Here is a 27913-nt window from a genome sequence, read left to right as displayed (position 1 = left end):
CATTAGCCAAGTTTTCTAAGCACCTATCAAAACCAGGTGTCATATTCCCCCCTAGGTTGAATCGCCGCACCTCCTTCCTAGCACGTTTCTTTGCCTTTTCTCCATGGTAAGTCCAAATCCCGTAGGACGGTGTGAACCCAAACTTGATCGGGTGCATACCGATAGTTTCCTTGTCCTGTGCCTTTCGGTTAGCGCACTTACTACAAGGGCACCAAACACTTATTGGTCCGCTAGGGATGGCAAACGCCCTATCCACAAACTCGCTCGGTCTTTTCTCCCCATTCATCAAGTATAGTTCCACCGACCGATTCTCGCCATCGTACATCCAGCCATGATTATCCATCCTCTAATCGAAGCAACAAAACAGACGAACATAGCATTTATATATCAAATAGGAAATAAATGCATCATATTTTTTTTTACGCGTGCATCAACTCCGAAACTCTACTAGGTGGACTCCTAGCAGCCCGCCGGATCCATAGATTGAGTACGTTCTCCCAGCTCTACCCCGATCCGAGACAGAATTTCGGCAGCACCTCCCCGCTCGCTCTCCCGATACACGTCTCGGCAAAAAGCCGAGAGGGGTGTGCATCCGGAGAACAACGGGGAGGCGCTACCGAAATCCTGTCTCGGATCGGGGTAGAGCAGGGAGAACGTACCCAACTACGCATCCGCCGGCTGTCCCGATAAATGCCGTAAGAGTTACGGTTCATAATATGCGAGACCACTAATGCATATTTATCCGCGTAACCCTTACGGTCGGGAAGAGACGCCTAGGTATCGCGACAGACTTGGTGATATAGACACACAAAAAAACCTAGGTACATGTAAAGGTGGGAGGGAGATTTATACCCTAGACGCGTGAGAGAATCGCCAAAGAAGATCCGGGACGCCGCCCCCCCGTCAAACACCCCCACGACGCTGCCCCCCGTGTCCACCTCGAAGCATCACCTGCATAGCGAGAAAAATCTATTAGGGGCCCTTGTCTTTTCTAAAGAGGTCTATTTTATAAAACAATCCAAATCCTATATCTAAAATAATGTCTGCCCTAAATTGCATTTTTTTTCTCTAAATCCCACTATTATAAATACACTATTTCAAATAAATTGTGCCCTAAATCCCATTTCTAAAATAATTTCTATACTAAACTACCCTATTTTTCATGCAAATTTGTTTTAACTACTAATTAGCATGCATATTATTTTATAACTACCCTAAATTTCTATACTAAACTACCCTACTTTACCAAAAAAAAAAGATGCAACTAGGCACATACCGGCCGGGTGGTGGCCGGAGCTTCTGCGGCGGTGGCGGCCGCAGCTCCCACGGAGCTTCTGCGGCACGGGCGGCGGCGGACGGGCGACCAGCACGGGCGGCGGTGGCGGACGGGCGAGCAGCACGGGCGGCGGCGGGGGAGGGCGAGCAGTACGGGCACGCGGCGGGGGAGGGCGAGCAGCGGCAGCTAGGAGGCGCTCCGGCGGTGGAGGGCGAGCAGCGGCGACGAGGGAGGCGGCGGGGAGTGTAGCAGCAGCACGGGCGGCGGCGGCGGACGGGCGAGCAGCAGGGCGGCGGCGGGGGAGGGCGAGCAGCACGGGCACGCGGCGGGGGAGGGCGAGCAGCGGCAGCTAGGAGGCGCTCCGGCGGTGGAGGGCGAGCAGCGGCGGCGAGGGAGGTGGCGGGGAGTAGCAGCAGCGGCGCGCAGCGAGGGAGGCGGCGGCGTTTCTGCGAGGATATCGAGCGAGGGAGGAGGAGGCGTGTCTGTGGCTGGGCGTGGCCCGACCAGGTGCCTTATCCTGTTCTTTGCCGTGCGCGCCCGTCTTTGCCGTGCGCAAGAAGCCTTTGCCGTGCGGCCAGGCCTTTGCCGTGCGCAAACGGCCCTTTGCCGTGCGGCCAGGCCTTTGCCGTGCGCAAAGGGACCTTTGCCGTGCGGCGGCCTTCTTTGCCGTGCGCCTACGCACGGCAAAGATGTTTTTTTTAATTTTTACCATTTAATTGTCAACAACATTCATTTATATTTCAACATTATATTAAACCTATTTTTTCAACATGTGTATTATTTAATAATGTATGTATCATGCTTTCAATTTCAAAAAAATTCAGGGGGGTAGACCCGTCGGGGCACACGTTCCGCTGTTTTGGGGGGAGGAGGGGGAGAACGACCGCCGGAGCACCGGAACCCCACCAAATCTTGCATGTGGACCTATGATATGTGTCAAAGTGTGATGCAAGGTCTAATGGTGCAAAAGTAGCTCCCCTAAACCCTAAACCCTAAACTGGGGAGGCTTCGAGCCCTAAACCCCTCTAAACCCCTAAACCACGGCACCGGAGTCGCAGAACCATGCATCATAAACCCTAGCCCTAACCCTAAACCCTAAACCTATACCTAACCATAAATACTTACCTTTAACCTAAACCCTAGCCCTAGCCCCTAAACCCTAGCCCTAACCCTACACCTAACCCTAACCAGTAGATCAGGCACACCCTCGCTCGTGTGATAATGGCTCGAGCTGCGGGTGTATGTGCCAAAGGGTCCCAATCTTGGTTCTCCATGTGTATATGTCTCCTTCGCGAAGAGGAACTCAAATGGTATCAACGTTCCAAAGCCAAGTTCATATTGGAAGGAGACTCAAATACGCGATATTTCCATGGCATAGCCAATGGGAGACATCGGAAAAAACGTATTCACTCTCTTATTCAAGATGAAGGGTTGATTGAAGGCCATGAGCAACTCAAATCTTATATTACAAATTATTATAAAGGCTTGTTTGGTCCTCCGGATGAAAGTTCACTTTCTCTAAACGAGGACTTAACAAGCTGATATACCCCAAGTTTCTATGGAAGAAAATGGCTTACTCACCGCACCTTATTCCGAGGAAGAAGTGCAGAAGGCTATTTTCCAAATGGAATGCAACAAAGCACCGGGTCCTGATGGATTTCCAGCAGAGTTTTATCAAACTTTCTGGGACACTATTAAAGTGGATCTTCTAGATTTGTTCCGTGCTTTGCATATGGGACAACTAGAATTATTTCGTCTAAATTTTGGTGAATTAATCTTGCTACCGAAAGTTAATGAGGCAGAAAGGATTCAACAATATAGACCTATTTGCCTCTTAAACGTAAGTTTCAAGATTTTCACGAAAGTGGCCACCATTAGACTTAATACGGTTGCGGATCATGTCATTCAGCCATCACAAACCGCTTTCATGCAAGGAAGAAATATCCTTGATGGAGTGGCGGTTTTGCATGAGACGGTACATGAGATGCATACTAAGAAATTAAATGGGGTTATTTTGAAATTAGATTTTGAAAAGGCTTATGACAAGGTCAAGTGGTCTTTCCTACAACTGTACACTCGGGATGAAAGGTTTTTCTCCCGAATGGCGTGCTTTAATAAATGATTTTGTGTATGGAGGTAGTGTGGCAATTCGGGTTAATGATGACACCGGCCATTATTTCCAAACACGAAAAGGGTTACGCCAAGGGGATCCGTTATCACCTATGTTATTTAACATTGTGGCGGATATGCCGGCTATACTCATAGAGCGGGCCAAGTCCGATGGTCAAATTGAAGGGGTGATTCCACATCCGGTTGATGGTGGTTTATCTATTCTTCAATATGCCGATGATACAATTCTATTTATGGATCATGATCTCGCAAAAGCTCAAAACCTCAAATTAATCTTGGTGGCTTTTGAGCAAATTGTCGGGATTGAAAATTAATTTCCATAAAAGTGAATTGTTCCGTTTCGATGACGCCCAAGATGATACAGACTCTATATACAGAGTTGTTCGGTTGTGGGCAAGGCCAATTTCCTATTCGCTATCCGGGTATTCCAATTCATTACCGGAGACTCACGATTGCCGAATGGAAAATTGTAGAAGAAAGACTACGAAACGCCTTAGTAGTTGGAAAGGCAAATTGCTATCCCTGGGAGGAAGATTGGTACTCATTAATTCGGCATCGACAAATATGGTATTGTATATGTTATCATTCTTCCTTTTGCCAAAAGGAATTCTCGCATAAACTCGATTATTATCGATCCAGATTCTTTTGGCAAGGTGATAGCGAGAAAAAGAAGTATCGATCGGTTAAATGGAGTGTAGTTTGTAGTCCCAAAGATCAAGGCGGGCTTGGAGTTCATGACCCGGAAGTCAAGAACTCATCCCTGCCGGGTAATTGGCTTTTTAAGCTCCTTACCGAGGATGGGATTTGGCAAACTATTCTTCGGAGAAAGTATATCGGCTCCAAGACGTTATCTCGAGTGGTTTGGAAACCCGGAGATTCACACTTCCGGGCTGGTCTAATGGCGACAAAAAATGTATTTTTTCGTCATGGTACTTTCTCAATTAAGAATGGAGCACGGATACGGTTCGGGAAGATGCTTGGTTAGACAATGCACCTCTAAGTGAACAGTATCCTGCGTTGTATAGTATCGTTCGTCGCCGGGGAGATACCATTGCCACGAGAATGGCTACCTCTCCACCGAATGTGACGTTCGACGAGTTTTGCTAGGACAAAGGCTATCGGCATGGAATACTTTAATTCGGAGGTTGGGGGATGTTAACTCGTCGCTCGAACCGGATGAATTTAGGTGGAATTTACATGTAGATGGCTCTTTCTCGGTAAAATCTTTATATAGCGCCATACTTCATTCTGATTTACCGGTTGATAACAATAAGAAAATATGGAAGATGAAGATACCATTAAAAATAAAAATATTTGGATGGTATCTTCGTCGAGGAGTCATCCTCACCAAAGACAATCTTGTTAAGCGGAATTGGCACGGAAATACTAGATGTGTTTTTTGTCATCATGATGAAACTATTAAACACCTCTTCTTCCGATGCCGGCTTGCGAGATCTATTTGGTCCGTCATCCAAGTAGCGTCTACCTTGTATCCTCCCACTAGTGTAGCCAATGTCTTTGGTAATTGGCTTCATGGAATAGATGCAAGGTTCAAGTTGCTTCTTAGGGTGGGGGCGCTAGCGATTATCCGGGCGCTTTGGCTGAGTAGAAATGACAAGATTTTTAATGACAAAAATTTCTCCTTGTTGTAGGTCATCTACGGATGTACAGGGATTCTTCGTTCATGGTTACCTCTTCAGCGCATGGGGAACCAAGACCTATTTACTGGAGGTCCGTACATGATTGGAGGCTACGGCGAGGGATACTTTTTCCCTACATGGGTGGCAGCATAGTCTACGGATTGAAGCCCCACCCACACCTTAGGCGTTATATGATTCATCGTTCCGATATGTATTTCGCCTAGATTTTTTTAGTTTGGCATCTTTTTTGAACTCGAGACCTCAAAGAAACGGCTGTGTGCATCCTGGTTATGCAGAGGCTGGATGTAATTGCTTTCTCATAAGTAATAAAGCATCCTTTATCAAAAAAAATGTCCTAAAAAAACCTAAAAGAATGAAAATGTACATTGGTGCACCCTCGCGCGGAGAAATCTAGGGGGGTAGACCCGCCGGGGCACACGTTCCGCTGTTTTGGGGGGAGGAGGGGGAGAACGACCGCCGGAGCACCGAACCCCACCAAATCTTGCATGTGGACCTATGACATGTGTCAAAGTGTGGTGCAAGGTCTAATGGTGCAGAAGTAGCTCCTCTAAACCCTAGACCCTAAACTGGGGAGGCTTCGAGCCCTAAACCCCTCTAAACCCCTAAACCACGACACCGGAGCTGCAGAACCATGCATCATAAACCCTAGCCCTAACCCTAAACCCTAAACCTATACCTAACCATAAATACTTACCTTTAACCTAAACCCTAGCCCTACACCCTAGACCCTAGTCCTAACCCCACACCTAACCCTAACCAGTAGATCAGGCACACCCTCGATCGTGTGATAATGGCTCTAGCTGCGGGTGTATGTGCCAAAGGGTCCCAATCTTGGTTCTCCATGTGTATATGTCCTAAACAAACCTAAAAGAATGAAAAAGTAATTTGGTGCACCCTCGCGCGGAGAAATCTAGGGGGTAGACCCGCCGGGGCACACGTTCCGCTGTTTTTGGGGGGAGGAGGGGGAGAACGACCGCCGGAGCACCGGAACCCCACCAAATCTTGCATTTGGACCTATGAAATGTGTCAAAGTGTGGTGCAAGGTCTAATGGTGCAGAAGTAGCTCCTCTAAACCCTAGACCTTAAACTGGGGAGGCTTCGAGCCCTAAACCCCTCTAAACCCCTAAACCACGACACCGGAGCTGCAGAACCATGCATCATAAACCCTAGCCCTAACCCTAAACCCTAAACCTATACCTAACCATAAATACTTACCTTTAACCTAAACCCTAGCCCTACACCCTAGACCCTAGCCCTAACCCTACACCTAACCCTAACCAAGAGATCGTGCACACCCTCGATCGTGTGATAATGGCTCTAGCTGCGGGTGTATGTGCCAAAGGGTCCCAATCTTGGTTCTCCATGTGTATATGTCCTAAACAAACCTAAAAGAATGAAAAAGTAATTTGGTGCACCCTCGCGCGGAGAAATCTAGGGGGGTAGACCCGCCGGGGCACACGTTCCGCTATTTTGGGGGGAGGAGGGGGAGAACGACCGCCGGAGCACCAGAACCCCACCAAATCTTGCATGTGGACCTATGATATGTGTCAAAGTGTGGTGCAAGGTCTAATGGTGCAAAAGTAGCTCCCCTAAACCCTAAACCCTAAACTGGGGAGGCTTCGAGCCCTAAACCCCTCTAAACCCCTAAACCACGGCACCGGAGCTGCAGAACCATGCATCATAAACCCTAGCCCTAACCCTAAACCCTAAACCTATGCCTAACCATAAATACTTACCTTTAACCTAAACCCTAGCCCTAGCCCCTAAACCCTAGCCCTAACCCTACACCTAACCCTAACCAGTAGATCAGGCACACCCTCGCTCGTGTGATAATGGCTCGAGCTGCGGGTGTATGTGCCAAAGGGTCCCAATCTTGGTTCTCCATGTGTATATGTCCTAAACAAACCTAAAAGAATGAAAATGTACTTTGGTGCACCCGCGCGGAGAAATCTAGGGGGTAGACCCGCCGGGGCACACGTTCCGCTATTTTGGGGGGAGGGGGAGAACGACCGCCGAGCACCGGAACCCCACCAAATCTTGCATGTGGACCTATGACATGTGTCAAAGTGTGGTGCAAGGTCTAATGGTGCAGAAGTAGCTCCTCTAAACCCTAGACCCTAAACTGGGGAGGCTTCGAGCCCTAAACCCCTCTAACCCCCTAAACCACGACACCGGAGCTGCAGAACCATGCATCATAAACCCTAGCCCTAACCCTAAACCCTAAACCTATACCTAACCATAAATACTTACCTTTAACCTAAACCCTAGCCCTAGACCCTAGACCCTAGCCCTAACCCTACACCTAACCCTAACCAGTAGATCAGGCACACCCTCGATCGTGTGATAATGGCTCTAGCTGCGGGTGTATGTGACAAAGGGTCCCAATCTTGGTTCTCCATGTGTATATGTCCTAAACAAACCTAAAATATGAAAAATTAATTTGGTGCACCCTCGCGCGGAAAAATCTAGGGGGTAGACCCGCCGGGGCACACGTTCCGCTGTTTTGGGGGGGAGGAGGGGGAGAACGACCGCCGGAGCACCGGAACCCCACCAAATCTTGCATGTGGACCTATGATATGTGTCAAAGTGTGGTGCAAGGTCTAATGGTGCAAAAGTAGCTCCCCAAACCCTAGACCCTAAACTGGGGAGGCTTCGAGCCCTAAACCCCTCTAAACTCCTAAACCACGGCACCGGAGCTGCAGAACCATGCATCATAAACCCTAGCCCTAACCCTAAACCCTAAACCTATACCTAACCATAAATACTTACCTTTAACCTAAACCCTAGCCCTAGCCCCTAAACCCTAGCCCTAACCCTACACCTAACCCTAACCAGTAGATCAGGCACACCCTCGCTCGTGTGATAATGGCTCGAGCTGCGGGTGTATGTGCCAAAGGGTCCCAATCTTGGGTCTCCATGTGTATATGTCCTAAACAAACCTAAAAGAATGAAAATGTACATTGGTGCACCCTCGCGCGGAGAAATCTAGGGGGTAGACCCGTCGGGGCACACGTTCCGCTTGTTTTGGGGGGAGGAGGGGGAGAACGACCGCCGGAGCACCGGAACCCCACAAAATCTTGCATGTGGACCTATGACATGTGTCAAAGTGTGGTGCAAGGTCTAATGGTGCAGAAGTAGCTCCTCTAAACCCTAGACCCTAAACTGGGGAGGCTTCGAGCCCTAAACCCCTCTAAACCCCTAAACCACGACACCGGAGCTGCAGAACCATGCATCATAAAGCCTACCCCTAACCCTAAACCCTAAACCTATACCTAACCATAAATACTTACCTTTAACATAAACCCTAGCCCTACACCCTAGACCCTAGCCCTAACCCTACACCTAACCCTAACCAGTAGATCAGGCACACCCTCGATCGTGTGATAATGGCTCTAGCTGCGGGTGTATGTGCCAAAGGGTCCCAATCTTGGTTCTCCATGTGTATATGTCCTAAACAAACCTAAAAGAATGAAAAAGTAATTTGGTGCACCCTCGCGCGGAGAAATCTAGGGGGTAGACCCGCGGGGCACACGTTCCGCTGTTTGGGGGGAGGAGGGGGAGAACGACCGCCGGAGCACCGGAACCCCACCAAATCTTGCATGTGGACCTATGATATGTGTCAAAGTGTGGTGCAAGGTCTAATGGTGCAAAAGTAGCTCCCCGGTGTGACCTTCCTCACCGTTGGGCGATAACACTTAGGAGATTTTCCGAACCGTGGGTTGCTCCGAAACCCTGATATATGTGGGGGATGAATGGAGAGTAATTTTGTATTGCACATTGTCTAATAAATAGTCATCAAAAAGAAAAACTAATTAACAAATAAATATAAGTATTAGATAAAATAAAATAGGAAGAAAAACAAAAAAAAATTATATTGGCGCACGGCAAAGAAGGGAACGCACGGCAAAGGTGCCTTTGCCGTGCAACTAACCTGTCCGCACGGCAAAGGGGCGAGCCACGGCAATGCCCAGGGCCTTTGCCGTGCATTATTTCTTTGCCGTGCGGCTTGTAGGGACTTTGCCGTCCGACTATCATTGCCGTGCGCTGCTCCCAGACTTTGCCGTGAGATATTGCTTTGCCGTGCGCCAAGTCTTTCTTTGCCGTGGTTGGTTTCATTGCCGTGCTGCTCCCAGACTTTGTCGTGCGTATTGTCGTTGCCGTGGGGTCTGCTTGCTGCGCACGGCAAAGAAATCTTTGCCGTGCAGCGCACGGTAAAGATAGGCTGCACGGCAGCGCCTGATTTTCCCGTAGTGATAGAAAATTTAAAATTACATAATTCTAGTTCAAATTCTAGTGTGTGGAATGTGAGGAGGCTGTACCATGTGCCAAGCGGAGTGCAAGTGACGAGGAGTAATCTCTAAGCAAATGCTAACACGTGCAATACCTAGCACACCTTTCCTATTGGATCTTTGACTATTTGTTCTTACCAAATTCTAATACAACGACATAAGATCGGCAACCAACTCTTCTTATGTAGTGTCCCCAAAATAATATCCCTATTATAAAATGGCACCTAGAGTTACGTGGAACAATGATAGAACTGGCATCTCCCTTTCCTCCAAATATAGTTGTAACAAATTATATTAGTACATGCTAGTACGGTGATACGAACAAGATTAGGATGGCAACATATGTAGTGCTAGTACCGTGATATGAATTTTCCTGTATTATATACTTCAAAGTGATTGTTTAGCAAGAGATCACATTTAGGAAATTCACTGAAAAATACCTTTATCTAGGTGCTTGAAAAATGTCTTTATCTAGGTGCTTTGTACAAGCTTTTGAACCCATGATAAATTATATATCATGGACGAATATACCACATGGATGAATAAATTATACATCTTTATCATTTTCAATATACTTCATTATTACATACTAGATAGGCCAAAGTGAGTTTGACGAGAGAGAGAAAAAATTGAGTCTACATACTTCGTACCATTTGCATATATACTGCATTTTTGTACGTAAAAGTGATGTATTAAAAAACGAAGGGCTATGATGATATTTTTCCGTGGTTTTGTATTGAGGAACATTAGAATAACTAGTAAGGTATATTGAGAATGATAAAAAAAAGGTATAATGCGCTCATCTATAGGATATATTGAATATGGGAGTACGTACACCTAGGAGCATATAAAGGGAGTTCTATATATATGCCAAATTACTGCCACATTGCATTTTATCAAGATTTTGCTGCCACTTTGTCAGATTTTTTGACCTTGCAATTGTCCCGAGATTATTCTTCAACACCTTCCCTCTATGCCCTGCTTTGTGAAAAAATGACACAAACGTCTCACACAAAATCTGTGCTCTCCATCTGGCCAAGTTTTCTCCACAACATTGATCAGTCACTTGGAAGTTATAAAATATATTAACTAGTACACTTGCAATAATGCAATACCAGAAAATAATGTATCAGTACATACCTTTTGTTTATCACTCATTATTGTGAAAGGGAGGGTGTTTGTTATGTTCATATCTTCTTTCAGTGTGGTAGAAAACCACTCCCAAGAACAAAATTATCAATCATTATTTTGAAAGGGATGTACTAGCACAATTGTTTGGGTATATCCCTACATGTGTAAGAAAAATTACTTTGTACTTTATCTTGATGTGGCAACCATCCACGCAAATAAATGGCCTACATCATGTAAAGAATCCAATTTTGCTTGGAACATACGACTGATATAGATTTGACAAGTGTTCTTTTGGTGGCTCATTTCCAATCCCTAGAACTTTATTTGCTGACAAGAATTATGTGGAACCAGGATTATTCTTCTAAGTTCTTGCCCATAATCCCATAATTGAGAAAACTTTCCATCCTTAATATCCATGAATATATTCAAGGCCAGTTTTCCCTGCTCAGCTATGAACTTTTGCTGCAATGTAGCTATGTCAATCTTTTGGTTGTCTCTTACTGCATCAATAAATTTCTTGGCAACAAAAGGTGTAGTGAGTGCATGGATCTTCCATTGCCCCTTGCTGGTATGCTTCCCTGGGTACTTTCTCAATGTGAAACCCCCTTTGTTGAACAGTTGTTTTCAGAAACCAAGGGCATCCAGGCTTTCAAATTGCATATAGCCCTCTCTGTTGGAGATATGCCCAAGAGGCAATAATAAAGTGGTTATTATTATATTTTTGTGTTTATGATTATAGTTTGCATCTCATGATATAATTGTATTAACCGGAAATATTAATATATATGTGTTATGAAAACATAAAAGAGTCCCTAGTAAGCCTCTTGTTAAATTAGCTTATTGATTAATAGATGATCATAGTTTCATGATCATGAACATTGGATGTTATTAATAACAAGATCATATCATTAGGTGAAGGATATGATCAAGTCCTTTAGTTCTCTATGCTTCAAGCTTTAATATGCATAGTAACTTAATCCTTCGACCATGAGATCTTGTTAATTACCTACACCGAATGGATGCTTTGATGACACCAAACACTACTGCGTAAATGGGTTGTTATAAAGGTGGCATTAAGTATTCGGAGAGTATAGGGTTGAGGCACTTGTATCAATAGTGGGATTTGTCCATCCTAATGACGGATAGATATACTCTGGGCCCTCTCGGTGGAATGATATCTAATTAGCTTGCAAGCATGTGACTGGTTCACAAGAGATATCATATCACGGTACGAGTAAATAGTACTTATCATTAACGAGGTTGAACTAGGTATGGAGATACCAACGATCAAACTTCGGATAAGTAAAATATCGCGAGACAAAAGGAATTTTTATTTTATGTGAATGGTTCTTTTGATCACGAAGTCATCGTTGAATATGTGGGAGCTATTATGGATCTCCAGGTCCCGCTATTAGTTATTGATCGGAGAGGAGTCTCGATCATGTCCACATAGTTCTCGAACCGTAGGGTGACACACTTAAGGTTTGATGTCGTTTTAAGTAGATATGGAATATGGAATAGAGTTCGAATGTTGTTCGGAGTCTCGGATGGGATCCAGGACATCACGAGGAGTTTCGGAATGGTCCGTAGAATAAGATTCATATAAAGGAAGTCGCTTTCCAAGTTTGAAAATGATCCGGTGCATTTATGGAAGGCGCTAGAATGTTCTAGAACCTTCCAGAAGAAATCACCATGGAAGGTGGAGTCCCGGATGGACTCCACCAACCCTAGCCGCCCGACCAAAGAGGAAGGTGGAGTCCATGGTGGACTCCACCACCATGGTCGGTCATAGGGGAAGGAAAGGGAGCAATCCCACTTCCCCTAGGTTTCACCCATATCGAAGGTTTTGAGTTGGACTCTTATTTGAATTTTGGGCAAACCCTAGGGGTTCCACCTATATAATGAGGGGGAGAGGGAGGGGGCGGCCACCACACCAGCCGCACCACCCAAGGGCACCAAGGCCGGCGCCCCAAGTTCCCCCTCTCCCCAAACGCTAGCCATTCCCCTCCTCCCGATAATCATGCGGTGCTTAGGCGAAGCGCTCCCGGAGATCTCCACCACCACCGCCACCACACCGTCGTGCTGGAGGGATTCCGAGGAGGATCTACTACATCCGCTGCCCGCTGGAACGGGGAGAAGGACGTCGTCATCAACACCGAACGTGTGATCGAGTGCGGAGGTGCTGCCCGACTGTGTCACCGTCAAGATCTTTTACGCGCTTTTGCAAGCGGCAGGTGATCGACTACATCAACCACGAGATCTAATCTCGTTAACGCTTAACGATCTTCAAGGAATGATGATCTTCACATCGTTGCTACCATCTACTAGATTAGATCTTGGCTTGTTATTCGTTCTTGCGGTAGAAATTTTTTTGTTTTCTATGCTACGAATCCCTACACTCTCTTGTCATTTTTCACTTTCACCACCTTGACTCTGTTCCTCACACTATATGTTGACAGTGCTTCCCTAAACTAGTTCACACTAGATAATACTAACATGCTTTGAATAATGGATTATTCATATCAACTTCTGGAATGAAACCTTGAATTTGGACTACAGGTGATCTTCTTCTCTCAAATTCAGGTCAGTGTCGTCTAAAGGTTGATCATTTTCTAATTTAAATTTCTCTTGCACGTGCTTGTTATCCTAAACCTCTGTATCCACATTGTCCAAAAATAAACCATCATCGCCATCTTATATCTAATTGTCATTGTCAAGGAAATCTAAATCATGGTCTTTGCCATCATAATGAAGTACTTCGGTTAGCACCACACCATCTCTAGCGCTAGTCCTACAACAATCTCTGAATCACTATTTGTTCCACTTCATTGTCCTTGACCTGCAATTGCACTAGTTCTTGCACCTGATAGCATTGTTGTTGTACTAATAATTTCAACATCAGATCTTCTGATCATATCAGGCCTCAAATACACGGGAAAATTGTGTGATCATCTAGCACACGCACTTTTCTCTCCTCTACAGCAGCACTCGTCATATCAAGTACATCTTTCTCAATTTTAAAATACTGAAGTCCATCACTGATATCCTTCCCTGGCTTCAACCAGTACAAGTGCAGCTTATCAAAAAATTGATAATCTAAACATCTAATACATGCAGAAATTCTTGAAGCAATAACATTGAAAATATTTCAGAGTGGCATTAGTCAAAGTAATCAGTAGTGCCACTGATGCAAGTGAGATTATCCCTTAAACCACTGAAACCCAATTGTGCTCGAACTCAACAGTGAACAAATAATTGGACACTACACAGATTCAGAGAAAGAGGGCCACGTCAAGCACAAATTCAGAGAAATTGGACACGTTGGGTCTGCATTCAAACACAACAATGAACACTACCCACTACATTACGAACCGAAATCATACTAACAATGACAGATTCACACTACACTGCTATCTTGCTATCTGAAGCCACTAAAAATTCACATAACATGGACAAAATGTCTGAAGAAACATGGGCATGCATATAGCAATCCATCTAGTACATTTATCATCATTATTTGCATTGCGCATAAAAAAAAGTTTATTTTTGTTCGACAAATTTTAGCTCATATGTGCCACCCTGTACCAAAACACAGCCTTGGCTTGAACCAAATCATCCCCTACAGTTTTAACTAGACCATGCTCTTCATACTACTCTAATCAACCTATTTCATCGATGTTTCATACATTAGATCGGATTGATTGGGATGAGATTTGCACCCGCAGACTACTTTTGGTGCTAATTCATCCCATTTTGCAAGAATTAGAACAGAAATGCACCTAGCAACAACTATTAGGACTAATATGTATTTACTTTGTATTCAGTCATTAACCATGTCGTCACAAAGTGTAGACCTAGCAATCTCCAGGTTAGGGCCGTCGGCAGGTGACGGGCGCGGTGGTGGTCCTCCATACTGCATAGCATAGCTAGATCCAGCAGCAAGCACAGAACCTGTGACGAATGCCGTCGGATGAAATCGGAGGGGCGCTGCATGGACTGCACGCAATGGTGACGAACACATGGCGCACAGGGTGGAGATTCGATATTCTTTGGCCGTCTTCCTCCGTGGCCCAACCCCAAAGGGTACGACCATCTGCGCCTCCATTATTAAACTGCGCTTGCTACCAGTACTCCGCTACTCGCCGTCGTCGTCGTCGTCGTTAGTAGCTCCGAATAATCAATGAGTGAACAGCTGCCCACTGCTGAAGCGAGCAAGAAACAAAAGCTCATACGAGCGACCTTGTCCGGAGCGCGCGCGCGACTGCAGACACCGAGAGAATCTCATCTACTGCATGCTGGCCGCGAGCGGAGCCATTTTCTCCTGCTAGGAGTAGTAGTATTCCGTGCCACGTAGGCCCCGTCGAGGTGCTCGTCCCATTTAGCCCGTGACGTCCGCGAGATTCCCCTGATCGTCTCTCATTCTGCATCGTCTTCTTCCTACCACCCAGGCGTCTGTCTCCTCCTCTCTCTCTCTCTCTCAAGGCACTTCCCCTTCTCCCCACCCACCAACCAACCTCTTAACTACTTCTACTTGGAGCGCATCGTCTCGCGGCGTCTCGAAGCCGCGACCAACCTCGAGAGTCTCCGCTCCGACCTTCTGATTCTGCTTCTGCTACCTTACCTACTACCAAGGTCAGCGATCCTAACTTAGCTCGCCTCTTCTTTTCTTCTGCGTCTACTTCTTTACCTACTGCTGCGCGCTCTGCTGTATCGTGTCTGTGCACCGCCGACAATTTCCAGCCGTTCGGCGCCATATGTGCAATGCCGAAAGGATGAGCTGAACACACACCATCATCTCTCAATCAAAATTGTTCGATTCAGGAACTAAAAAGGTGCATGCTAGTAGCTAATCAGATCTGCGAATCTTACTTCTCCTTTTTCAACTTGGCATAAACAAACTTGTTTGACCACCGTGTTTCCAGTCGTCGGTGGCGCCCTTTCCATGGATGCTCTACTGTAGCTCTCCAATTTGATAATGGAAGCATCCCGGCCTGAGAGGAGGAAAAGGCAGTACGGCCCTGTCCATCCATTAGAAAAGCTACTCCCGCATTAGTGCACAAATCAAAGAAGCAGCTTGGAAAGGGCACCCACTACCCCCACTTTCCGCTGGAGCAATTTGGGAGGCAGGGAGAGATTGTTCCAATTCCTAGCTCTAGGCCCTTTAGCAAAGTGGCCAAATCCCTATCTAGTTGGATGCCAAATTCTCCGATACACACTTTCTGAACAGACCTTATGGCCCGCTTTTTCCTTTACATAATGGACCTGCCTGCATTAATTTGATCTTTGGGGCCAATCAGTTTCATGGACGAAACAATATTCACATAGTTTGTCTCTCCCCTCTTATATTAGTAGATGGCATAAACAGCCTGGTTTGTTCATCCTCTAGTTCATGTCTTTATCTCTAGGGTGGTATCACACTATAAATTGCCTGTTCATGCTTGTGTTTGTGTTTCAGTTGATGACTATATAGCCACACTGAACTAGAAGGAGCATCGTTCTTCATCGGTGAAAGAAAGAAACCGGTGTGAAAAGATCATGATTACTTACGAGCAAGACGACGACGTGCTACGGTGGAGCTTCAACCCTTTCCATGATCCATATGCCAACTCCGCTGTGTATTGCGGAGCAAATGTTCAGCATGATGGAGGCTTTTACAACGGTTGTTATGCCAGGGAAGGTAGGCACTGTCTTGCTACAGCTGATACTTCCAGTTTTGTTGTTTGGTTCTACTAGTAAACAACTTTCTCGGTTTTGCTAGCTGTGGACTTGTCATATCACCAGAACGCAGATGAAGAGCATTTGCGGCTACAAATGTGCCCCAATGGATGGTATGATCCGTCCAGAAACTATTATTCAGGTACCTGCCTCGCAAGGTTCTGCTTAGATGTAATATTAAACCCTCTAGATTTACATTCATCACCGTAATATGGTTGTTTGATGTAGGCTATGAGCAAGGTGAAGAGGAAGCTGATGATACGGAACCTTCCAGCTCAAGTTCAAGCCCAGGGGTAAACCCGTACGGAGAGGATTTCACGCTCGAGCTTGTCGATGATTCTTTTGAAATAGATGGCGAAGTTGGGAAACGGCTGAATCAGATGGTGCCTATCCCTGTAAGTTCACCTGTCCTTTACCACTTAGCTAGAGGTAGTGTTTTTCAGAAATTTAAAACATCATGAATGCTAACATCCCGATTATTTCAGAAAATTTCTCTGTTCCTAGTTTTGATTTCGACGTGTAGCTTATTTTAGCTACATATACTGCAGCCATGCCAGTTAAGTAAATGGTTGCCTTTGTGTAGCATGTTCCAAGGATAAATGGGGAGATACCTTCTGTAGATGAAGCCACGTCAGACCATCAAAGGATCATAGACAGGTTAAATGTCATTAGTTCAGCATTTCTATTACAGAGAATGCCTTTTAAAATAATTCAGAGCAGATTGAATTATACTGCAACCATTGCCTGATTATCCGCAAGACTTCTTCTGTAGGTTGCGACTCTATGATCTAGTTGAGCTTAAGGTATTGGGAGATGGTAACTGCCAAGTAAGTTGCATGTTACCTTAGTTACAGCTTAGATGAACAAAAGGCATTTTTGTCTAAGTCACTACCGTAAGATGTTTCCTCCAACTATTAACTTTCTCTGTATTTTCAGTTTCGTGCACTATCTGATCAATTCTACCGAAGCCCAGAACACCATAAATTTGTTCGGCAGCAGGTCATAAACCAGGTCCGTTTGTTATTTTCTTGTGCCAAAAGTTCAGCTCTAGATTGGATGTAAATGTCCATCTCAACTTTATTCTTGTGAGTCTTTTCGATTTCACTGTGCCTAATTTAGTACTTGCTTTCATTTCACAGCTCAAGTCCCACCGCGATACATATGAAGGATATGTCCCGATGGAGTATAGTGATTATCTAGAAAAAGTCTCACAGTATGTTTTTCTTCTTATTTAGTGAGATCCTCATGCGAAAAGCTGATATTGTAGAACTGTTAGTAATTTGGTTGATTATATTTCCATGCTGTACCTGAACAGAAATGGTGAGTGGGGTGATCATGTGACTTTGCAGGCTGCTGCAGACACGGTGTGCATTCCCTTCTAGATCCTCGTAACTCCCATTCTTTTCACCTGTGTCTCGCTTTTATATCTTTTATCACTCACATTGTGGGTTTGAATGTTCTTCTGCAGTACGGAGTGAAAATATTTGTGATTACATCATTCAAAGATACCTGTTATATTGAGATCCTACCAAATGCTCAGAAGTCTAACCGAGGTATGACAACGCTTGTCTATGTCGAAAACTAGTACCACCTTCTGCATATATCTGTGACTATGTTAGCAAGCTTGCTCACAAATATTCTAAAGCAGAGCTTTGATTTACAGTTATATTCTTGAGTTTCTGGGCGGAGGTCCACTACAATTCCATCTATCCTGAAGGAGGTAAATCTCAACATGATTAATAGTGTTGCCTTTTCTTTTGCCTCTTTTTTTTCGTATTTACTACTTGAAACGATGTATACAGCTATTAGAATCATCACCTGAATAAACTCGAGCTGGCCGGTTACATATAAAAGAGCATGACAAGCATGAACTTAGCACATGTAGCTCCTTTTATTTAGAAGAACAACCGACCCAGCACATGAGGATCACTTGAGTCTGATTTCCTTGTTACTGAGATAAACGTTCTGTAAGATTTCGAAAAATTATTAGCAACATCCATACAACATGTGTAAACCATATCACCAATTCGACCCAGAACTCAAGAAACAAAAAAAAAAGACAAAATCGTCTGTAAATAGTGCCACAAGGATACTACTCATTCCATATTTGAATTCAGTACTATTTGGTCTGACTGCTCTTTTGTTTATGAAGTCGTGATGAATGTAGATGTGAAATTTTGGGACGGTCTTGCTTATTATCTATGTGTCCATACCTTAAAACTGAATTAGTGTTTGTGCTGCAATGTGCTTACCTGCAACCGAAAAGCATCCATGAGAAAATTAGTTTCCATCAACACAGAACGCTCATGGCAGTTTTGTGCACATGGCAGGACTCCAGTTACAAAACCATATATTCTCAGCACTGCACATGCAATGCTCCTGTCATCACCTCACCTGACCGTCCTTCGTTTATGATGGTGCTGCAGATCTACCGACCTCGGAAACAAAAAAGAAGAAGCGGTGGTGGCGCTTCAGGAATAAGCACTAAAGAAACCAAAAGCTTACATGATAGCAAGTGGAGAAAGAGAAATGATAAACGAGGAGCATTTGATTTGGTTTCTCTTGTCCAGTTTTCACAAATTTATCTTGAATAAATGAAGCCTCTCCTTGCCAGTAATTTGTATTGTTTGTGAAAGTCAATCATGCGATACATAAAGAGTTCCAGAAATTGCGCAAATTTGAAAATTTCACAACAACCGCTATACATGCAGTTCCAGACAGAAAATCATGCAAATTTGACAAGCCAATTCAAACAGTTCCAGACTGGATCATGCAAATTTGACGAGCAGATTCAAGTAGGATCTGACAGATGAAAAATCACACCATACCACTCGAATGTCTACAGAGATCTAACAGATGAAATAATTGAACACTACTACTAGATACCAGTTAAATAAACCATCCGTTGGTTACAAACACAGAACACATGATGAAATAATTGAACACTACTACTAGATACCAGTCAAATAAACCATCCGTTGGTTACAAACACAGAACTCCAGGATACAACACAACAGACCATCACAAGTAAATCAAATAATGACGAATAACTGACACCAACAAGATATGAAAATAATATGAATCATCTGGTTATAAAAATGACGTACTGGAATGTCTTAACTCGATACAATGATACTCATACATGTAGTTACTCTAGAAAATTATAACTTTTCTGATACAGAGGCAAAACTTTGGGTTGTCTATAGATCTCCAAAGAGCCGAGGACCAAAAAGCAAAGGCACTCTAGAGACCAGCCCTCTTCTTCAGGTGTTGCTTGAAATCCATGATATCACCTTCCCACCTGGTCACCGCCTGTTTCTCACACACCCAGATCTCTTGAGCAACCTGGTTGATCAGCCTGAAGTCGTGGCTCACAAGGACCAATCCCCCGTCCCATTCCTTCAGTGCTTCAGCAAGGGAGTCGATGGTCTCAATGTCAAGATGATTTGTTGGCTCATCAAGCAACAGCATCTGTGGCTGCCTGAATGCCAGCCAAGCAAAGATAACACGGGCCTTCTGCCCATCTGACAGATTATTCATTGGCATTACCTGTGCCTTCCCTGACAGGCCGAACTTGCCAATTGCAGCTCTCATCTTCTCCTCCTCATTCCCAGGGTATTCCTTCATCATGTACTGCAGGGCTGGCATGTCCAGGTCCAGCTTCTCAGTGAGATGTTGATGGAACTGTGCAATGCGTAGGTGATTGTGGCGCCTGACCATGCCGTCCAATGGAGTTAGGTCACCGGTCATGAGCTTCAGAAGTGTGCTTTTCCCCGCACCATTGGGGCCAACCAGTGCAACTCTTGAGTCAAGGTCAACACCAAAGTCAAGGTTCTTGTAAATGAGATTATCTGGAGTGTATCCAAATGTCACGTCAGCGAACTGTAACACTGGAGGTGGGAGTTTGCCAACATCTGTAAAGCGGAACACCAGAATCTTGTCATTGACAACCTTCTCAGCAAGACCAGCACGCTCCATCTTTGCAAGAGTTTTCTCTTTGCTCTGAGCCTGGCGAGCAAGCTTTGCAGATCCATGACCAAACCGTGCAATGTACTCCTTCATACCAGCAATCTGCTCCTGCTCCCATTTGTACTGCTTCATTTGATTCTCTTCAAGTTCAGAGCGGGTTTGCACATACTGGTCATAATTACCAGTATATAACTTGAGGATTTTGTTCTGCATGTGAATGATGTTAGTGCACACTCCATTCAGAAAATCTTGGGAGTGTGAGATGACGACAAGTATACGCTCAAAATTCTTTAGTTTCTCTTCTAGCCAGACACAAGCCTCAAGATCTGCAAATAAAGGCAAAACAAAATTGTCTCAGATTGCATTCAAGTAACTATAACAGACCACCAAGTAACTAGAACATATATAAGCAAAACAAGTCACATAGTACTGTGCTTAATATTACTGGATTGGATGTATCAGGAAAATAAGTGTAAGGGAGTCAATTTTACCAACGAAAATTTTATGGTGTGGTGAGTGTTGATGGAATATTACAAAAAGAACAGTATTTCTACTGAACAATTGTTGAAATTCAGTATTCATTTGTTTCAGATCATTGTACAAGACTCACCAAGATGGTTGGTTGGCTCATCAAGCAAAAGGATGGTCGGATTCATGAACAGCGCCCTTGCCAACGCAATCCTCATACGCCAACCACCAGAGAAATCTCTAGTTGGCTTAGCTTGCATCTTCTTGTCAAAACCTAGACCAAACAATATCTCAGCAGCACGCTTTTCAGCAGTTGATGCATCCATTGCTTCTAAGCGCTCATATACAAGATCCAGAGCTTCACCGCCACCATCATCCTAAAAAGTAAGCAAAGATAAATAAAAGTTATAACTCAGCGTTCTATAGACACAGGTGAAATAAAATAACAAGGATGAGAGGGCTCATGAGCCAACCTGTGCAGACAAAATTTCAGCTTCCTTTTCCAACTTGATTCTTTCTTCATCACAGCAGATAACAGCTTGCAGCGCAGACATGTCTGAAGCCTCAATCTCACGGGTGAGATGGTGGATGTCCATGTGCTCAGGGATGGGAAGTTCCCTGTGGCCTATTGCTGTGAGAAGGGTAGATTTTCCACAACCATTTAAGCCGAGCAAACCATAACGCCTGAGATTAAATAGACGCATCAGTGAAGTTCTCCACAAGGATATACATGGTTGTAACAACAAAATAAAATAAACGGCTGGCAACTATACCTGCCATAGTTAAGCTCCAGCTCTGAATCCACGATAAGGTCATGGCCATGAAACGTTAATGAGAGGGACTCTATCTGCAACATACAAAGGCATATAATATTAGAAAAATAAGAAAAAATATTAAACGAATCAACTGGTATACTGCTATATCGTAGATGTACGAGCGGTAGCACCGTTCAAGAACTATGTAAACATGGCCCCATCACAACAGATTTTGTCTGGTTGTTTCTTTCTAGACTAGAGTACCCTATAGTATCGTAAGGAGATTTGGTTCCAAGAACATGGGAGATACGGAAGTGGCTAAACTAGCTGCTCATCGTTGAGCCCTAAGATTACTTGACATATATACTGGTAAGAAATCGCAGGCCGTTTAACATGGATCTCGCGATCTATATTCCGCCCAAAAGACGCAACCTTCCGCTCCATGAAATAAAACATCATACGGATCTAGTCACTGGAGAACGAAACTAATCCGTGCGGCCAAGTTAACAAAAAGAAAATCCTACCATGGATGAATGAAGGGAAACAAGAAGAAACAAGATCTGATCTTTACGTACGTGGATATCACGGGAGAGCGGATGGGAGGCGAGGACCCCGGTACAGGTCCGATCGGATAGGCTGAGCGCCAACAAGTTGTCGGCCGCCTTGTCGGCTGCGGCCGTGGCCGAGGAGGACGACGCGGCGACGCTGGACTTGGCGCCCCTCTTGGCGGCGGCCGCCGCCTTCTTCTGCGCGGCCTTCTTCTTGCTGGCGTCGGACACCATGGTGGGAGATCGGGGATAGGTAGCTGGAGGGGAGGGGATTGGTAGCTGGCCGGTGGCGCGGATCTGCGCAGCCCTACGATAGAGGATTTGTAATCCCCTCCCTCTTGGCGGCGGCGGCGGGGTTGTGGTGTGGAGAGGGAGAGAGGCGTTGTGGTGGGGAAGACAAGCGCTACTTGTATTACCCCGCTACCCCTGCTTGACTGGGCTGGGCTGGGAGGCTCTAGTTTGACCGGGCCGCCAAGGCATGCCAGGCTTATCTTACATTTGGGCTGCGGGTGGCATGGGCCTGTCAAGAATATTGCCTGCCCTCCATAAGTCTTGGCGTGTTTAGTTTAAATTCAAATTTAAATTTAAAGCATGAAAAAGATTATAGGACGGAGGAATTATAAATCATGGAATCAATCATTTTTCAAAGGTGTCAAGTAATCCTAGATAAAAATATGTAACCCCTTCACCGCACTTCGCATATATGGATCAGTTCTTCTTACCATGGCATCCACCTGAATAAAACCCTCGGTATCTGCCCTAGAATCGTACCTAGCGAGAGAGCCGGCTAAAACATTACAGGACCACGAGCAAAATATAAAGTCATAGATTTCAAACGAAGCGATGCAATTTCTTCAAAATCCATAGACCGGCACTCCGATCTCGGATAGCTTGTGGCTATTAGTTTTCAGACCATGAATTGAAGTATGAGAATCATACTATGAAATCACTCGATGTAGTCCTAGCGTCGTTACGCCCTCTGCCACCGTGACACGATGACACATGTCTTGGCATTAGCCCGTAAAGCATCTCGCATGTGTATCGGTTTGCCTATTGCTGCTATAAACCCACCAGCGTTCAAGCGACGACAAAGCCCCAAGCTCCAGTTCTAGTGTCCTTCTAGTACGATTCAAGATGTAAGTGGGACTAATCGCGGGCAGCCCGCATACTACATCACAATCATGTATATGTTAAGTGGGCATATGTGCCGCCCGTGAAGCATCATGTCAACCAGAACATGAAAGCGCACCTCGTAGCTGCGCCCATCCGTGTTGAGAGAAAAAAGGATAGAAATATTTGAGTATTTCAAGGAGATTTTCATATGTTTAACATAAACCAACGAAACTGCTTTAAGCCCATCAGTTAGGCATGATTTAAAATTGTAAACAACATTAAAAAGAATGCTAGATGACACCTAATGGGCTAAATTATAAAACTCATCATTATGTTAGGAAGTCATGTTAATACTGCACACAAGGGAAATTATATATGCTTTCTAGTCAGCCAAAATGTAGTTCATTTGATCCGACACGCTGTTACAAATTGACAAATGCTACTTCAACAATCTCCATTAAGCTGGTAGTGGTATTGCAATATACATATGTTAACATTTGAGTAAGTATTTTCTTTCTCTAGCTCTGTATTTTTTTCTCAAAGAAAAATGTAAATATGATTTCATAACAAGTAGATATCTATGATAATGTTCCAAGAGAGTAAATAAGTTATCGTCTAAAGTGATGAACTTAAAAAATGTACCACCATTTTTCATTTCTGAAAAAATCAAAAAGGAGGCCAAGATAGTAGACTCCTTTGAAATAATTTATCTTTTATCACAACTCTTTAAATAATAGACTTGGGCAAAGCTTTTGCGCCCATTTTAGAAAAACTTCTCTATAACGTTGAACAATTTGCATAATATCATCCCAATAATTGCTGAAATAGCTAAATCCATTAAAAGACATTTCATGAAACTTACGTGACAGGATGTAGGAAATAGCACAAATGATGTTGTACATAACGCTGCATTGGCCATTGTGATGAATATTAAACCGGTTTTTCATTACTAACGAGTTCTGAAGGTCCCACCTTTTAGGTCCATCTTAAATTCTCCCCCTCAGCTTCTCAACTGAAAGTAGCGAACCTCCTTGCCTCTGATAATTTTTCAAGGTGAACTTTAACGGGAGTGGTGTTCTGGAACATGAGAGCATATGCTTCCTATATTTTAAAATGCATCTTACACATATTTTAAATTTAAAAAAATTTGAAACAAAAATTCGCACGTACATATTTATGTGCTACGCGCTCACAAAGTTGTTTCATAAAAAATGAACTTATCATGTGACGTGTGTAAAAAAGACAAAATTCAGTGCTTAAAACAATGCTTTTCACAGGATAAGTTTTCTCTTTTTTACATAGGTCACAAAAAATATTATTTTTTCGTGAAACTTGACGCACACACATATATTATGGAGATGTACATGTAGAATTTTTTTTCAAAAGTTTTTCACACTTTGAAATATGTTTGTTTGTAAAGGGAGCATGTGCACCCGGGAGCCGAATTGAATTTCCGAACTTTAATGGGTATATGAATATCAGGAGACTACTCCATTGGGAAAACCGTACAAGATCGAACCACTGAAAAGGAAACCATATTACACCACCTAACAATTTTTCACACAATTAACCGAAAAATTGGATGAACACATAGTTGTAAATAATATTTCAAGCTAACTCTAGAAATTGTATACGTTACTAAATATTATTTCACAACGCAAGAATGCAATATTAATTGTTAAACTAACAGATTATTAATATTGCTGAGACCTAGACCACAGAACGAACTCCAACAGGTAAAAACTGCCAGTTAAGTTTTTATTTAAAATCATAAAGATAGACAAATATGAAATGAGAGGTTTAGCGTCTATAAAAAAGTTCAAAGGTGGTACAGAAACTACCCCCGTTATAGGATTTATAAAATATGGTTAATGAAATGGCATGATTAATCGTCTCATTAGACGCATCGACGATTCCTTGCTACAACAAACTCTAATTGTACATTTTTATTGTTATTCATTTAGGAAACAAATAAACAATTATGAATGGGAAGCATACATTTTCAGTATAATTAAATTGGTTTCGGTGAAAGATAAACCAAGTCTACCCCCCCCCTTAGATCAATTATTTTTGTCAGCAAGTCCTTTTCTGTAGACGGTAATAACCAAAAACTAAAGATCAGATTGTTTTCACATGTCTACTCTCACTCTAGTCTTAAGTCTCATCAAATCTTAATTAGGTCAAGAGAAAGTGAATACAACATAAAATAAAGATAATCAGATATGTGGTTCATAAGCAATTTGGTCATTTCCTCCAAAAGTAGCCTCGCTCTACTATCTGCATTTTAAAATCTACGACAAAATGTTGATGTGATTAGAAAGATATCTTAGGTTAACTGATTAGCGAGATAACCATAGGTAGTTATAGGTTATGGTTACAATGGTCATATTTATCTTTTTTCCCAGTTGGATATTATTTATAATATTGAGATATGCAATTCTACTCTAATACAAATAACAGACCCATTCTTCACAAATACTCCTATATATTGAACGAAAATTTCTCAATCTGTTTGAAATAATATTCAGGTGAAGAAACTACAAAAAAAAAGTCCAGTAAAATTCAAACATGAACAAAGAGGAGATCTCGACATTTAACCTTTGTTCTTTGCATGCAAGCATGTCCATGTTCAGATGTCATAATCTATAAGTTCGTGGTAGATAAAATGCAGATTCCTCAATCAAAGGATGCCGCAAAACATAGGGCATTTAAAAAACATAAGATAAAAATTGTATATATCCATTAGTTGGGTTATGATATAAGATGTCAGATTTCTATGAGAAATCATCGTGAAACTACAAATTAGTTAAACTATGTTTTAATTGTAGGAAGCAACAGAAGATGCTCTTGTGTGAAAAAAAACATTGTTTGTACTGAATGGATATGGGAGTAGTTATTTATTTTGAACAACTTCAAAACTAGAAAGAGAACATCTGGATCTCCATCATTAGCAGCTCTACTGAACCAAACTTGTACCAGGAGATTCAAGAACCTGGGACAATATTAGCTTCATATGGTAGCTACATTGAATAGAAAAGTTAGGAATAAATAAATGAACCTATCAAGTGCTCAAGCGTTAGAACCATTCACAAATTACAAATGTAAAACAATTAGATGCCCAACTACTACATTTATACAGGAGATCTCAATTGCCATAACATAGATTGCATATGCAAATACAGCAGATCGAGGATCGAGACTTACATAGTAGCCTTCTTAGAAACTAAAATCTTGTTTTATCCATAGTAGTAGGTGACATAGGCATTCCCAATGGGCCTATCGAAGATGGTACCCGGAGTTTACTGAAGACCCACGACCCGAAGGATAAGAAGAATCGAAGCCCAAATTATTATTAAGAAAAGCTAGAGTTGTATTAGGAAGCAATACTTGTAATCTTGCGTGATGAGTTGGAAACCCTCTCGGACTCGTAACTTGTGTATTATGAATCTCTCGGCTCCGCCTCCTATATAAGGGGGAGTCGAGGGACAAAAAAAGCATCGAATCATTATCTCACAAACCCTAGTTTTCATATCGTCGAGTACTTTTCGGCTGAAACCTTCGAGATCTACTTGCCCTCTAGTTCCGACTAAAACCCTAGTCTACAACTCGTAGGCATTGACAAGTTAATCCCTTGTCAATTGGCGCCGTCTGTGGGAATTAGAGGCGTCAAGGATCTGATCTCGATGGCACGTTCAGGATCGTTGACTTCGTCAACAGCAAGCAACGCGATGGATAAGGTAAACAGATCGAAACTGGTCTAGTCGATTTTTGCACGACGTGTCAACTTGATGCGCCAATTTGGGCCCTATCAAACATGACTTGCACGACGTGTCAACTTGATGAGCAATTTGGGCCCGCAAGGCAGAGAGAGCAGTTCTCGCGTTTTCCCGATACAGTGGTCGTGGCTATCGTCAGCAATGATGTCACCTTGGTAAGAGAAAAATTCGGCTAAGCAGTTTCATAATAATAGCGACAGCAGAAGATTGTTGATTATTTCGAGAGCCTTTGGTCAAATACAAGTTTTTGATCAAATGCTCGGGGGCTACTTTGGAACAATAAAAAAGCTCGAGAAAGACAAAATAGAAATAGCGAGAGCCTATGATCAAATACAAGCATTTTCTCATAGCCTCGGGGCTACTCCCATCGGGAGCGCCGTTCGCGTACTCGATAGATATGAAAACTTCGAGAAAGAAGAAAAATATAGCAACGTAAGGCATTGAGCCTACACCCAAGCACAAGTCCTTGGTTGTAGCCTCGGGGGCTACTCCCATCGGGAACGCTGTTCGCGTGCCCGATGAAATTATAAAAAAGAGGATAAGAAGAAAAAGTGAGCATATTTCGAGTTATGTAAATAACTCTACATATACTCCCATCGGGAAAGCAATATAAGTCATCCGTTGACTCAATAAAATGTGCTATTCCATCAGCCGAAAAAGCACTCAACAATATATTCTCAGAGCGCCAAAGTTGCGAACAATCTCCGAATGCCGCGAAATTTTGCGAAGGTAAGACCCCAGATCCGTTCTGAGTGGCGTGGCGCCGTCTCTGACGTCGGTTTGCTACTTTTTTCCGTATCAACAGATACAAAGAAAAATCCTAACGGACGCGTTAGGTACCCAATAAAATATGACTGGGACTCGACAGAATGGTAAGACCTTAAGCGGCACTGTCGAAGTTTACACCAGTATCCCGAGATCATGTCCAGGGACGTGATCTTGAAGTAGGTTTTTGCGGATTGCCACTAGAGCAATTAACTAGTACCTGATCCGTCAGATGAACTAGCCCCAATTACCATTATCCCTGTACAATATATAATTTCATATCCAAAGATATGTGATAAAGTTCAGAGCTATTGAAC

General features: G+C 43.5%; 2 protein-coding genes across 3 annotated transcripts; one reads left to right on the top strand and one right to left on the bottom strand.

Annotated features, from left to right (window-relative positions):
• The first annotated feature begins 14649 nt into the window (after positions 1–14649).
• Positions 14650–18870, top strand: LOC124681219 (OVARIAN TUMOR DOMAIN-containing deubiquitinating enzyme 12-like). 2 transcript variants are annotated; one of them, XM_047216160.1, is made up of 12 exons: positions 14650–15119; positions 15943–16164; positions 16246–16344; positions 16431–16597; positions 16786–16859; positions 16975–17029; positions 17139–17213; positions 17342–17415; positions 17518–17566; positions 17671–17755; positions 17866–17922; positions 18629–18870. In XM_047216160.1, exons 2-12 carry the CDS (start codon positions 16023–16025, stop codon positions 18688–18690), a joined length of 939 nt encoding a protein of 312 aa, XP_047072116.1. In that variant the 5' UTR covers positions 14650–15119; positions 15943–16022; the 3' UTR covers positions 18691–18870. The 2 variants fall into 2 exon arrangements, with proteins under 2 accessions (XP_047072116.1, XP_047072121.1); XM_047216165.1 differs by lacking the exon at positions 14650–15119 and adding an exon at positions 15780–15856.
• A 399-nt stretch (positions 18871–19269) lies between these two features.
• LOC124665106 (ABC transporter F family member 1-like) lies at positions 19270–22311 on the bottom strand. The gene is made up of 5 exons (XM_047202540.1): positions 21970–22311; positions 21413–21486; positions 21113–21323; positions 20782–21016; positions 19270–20497 (listed from the first exon to the last, which is right to left on the bottom strand). The coding sequence occupies exons 1-5, from the start codon at positions 22174–22176 to the stop codon at positions 19446–19448; spliced, it is 1779 nt and encodes a 592-aa protein (XP_047058496.1). The 5' UTR covers positions 22177–22311; the 3' UTR covers positions 19270–19445.
• Positions 22312–27913: the final 5602 nt, after the last annotated feature.

Source organism: Lolium rigidum, chromosome 1 (genome assembly GCF_022539505.1).
Source record: "Lolium rigidum isolate FL_2022 chromosome 1, APGP_CSIRO_Lrig_0.1, whole genome shotgun sequence".
Taxonomy (NCBI): domain Eukaryota; kingdom Viridiplantae; phylum Streptophyta; class Magnoliopsida; order Poales; family Poaceae; genus Lolium; species Lolium rigidum.
The sequence above is the reverse complement of the archived record's forward strand: the minus strand, read 5'-3'. Positions and strand labels throughout refer to the sequence as shown.

Excerpts from the sequence above, each read along its gene's own strand:
- LOC124665106 (XM_047202540.1), bottom strand. The coding sequence starts at position 22,176 with ATGGTGTCCGACGCCAGCAAGAAGAAGGCCGCGCAGAAGAAGGCGGCG. Across the intron at positions 21,487-21,969 it reads CGCTCTCCCGTGATATCCAC|ATAGAGTCCCTCTCATTAAC; the intron begins GTACGTAAAGAT and ends TGTATGTTGCAG. Across the intron at positions 21,017-21,112 it reads CTGAAATTTTGTCTGCACAG|GATGATGGTGGCGGTGAAGC; the intron begins GTTGGCTCATGA and ends CTTACTTTTTAG.
- LOC124681219 (XM_047216160.1), top strand. The coding sequence starts at position 16,023 with ATGATTACTTACGAGCAAGACGACGACGTGCTACGGTGGAGCTTCAAC. Across the intron at positions 16,860-16,974 it reads CATCAAAGGATCATAGACAG|GTTGCGACTCTATGATCTAG; the intron begins GTTAAATGTCAT and ends CTTCTTCTGTAG. Across the intron at positions 17,923-18,628 it reads TTCCATCTATCCTGAAGGAG|ATCTACCGACCTCGGAAACA; the intron begins GTAAATCTCAAC and ends ATGGTGCTGCAG.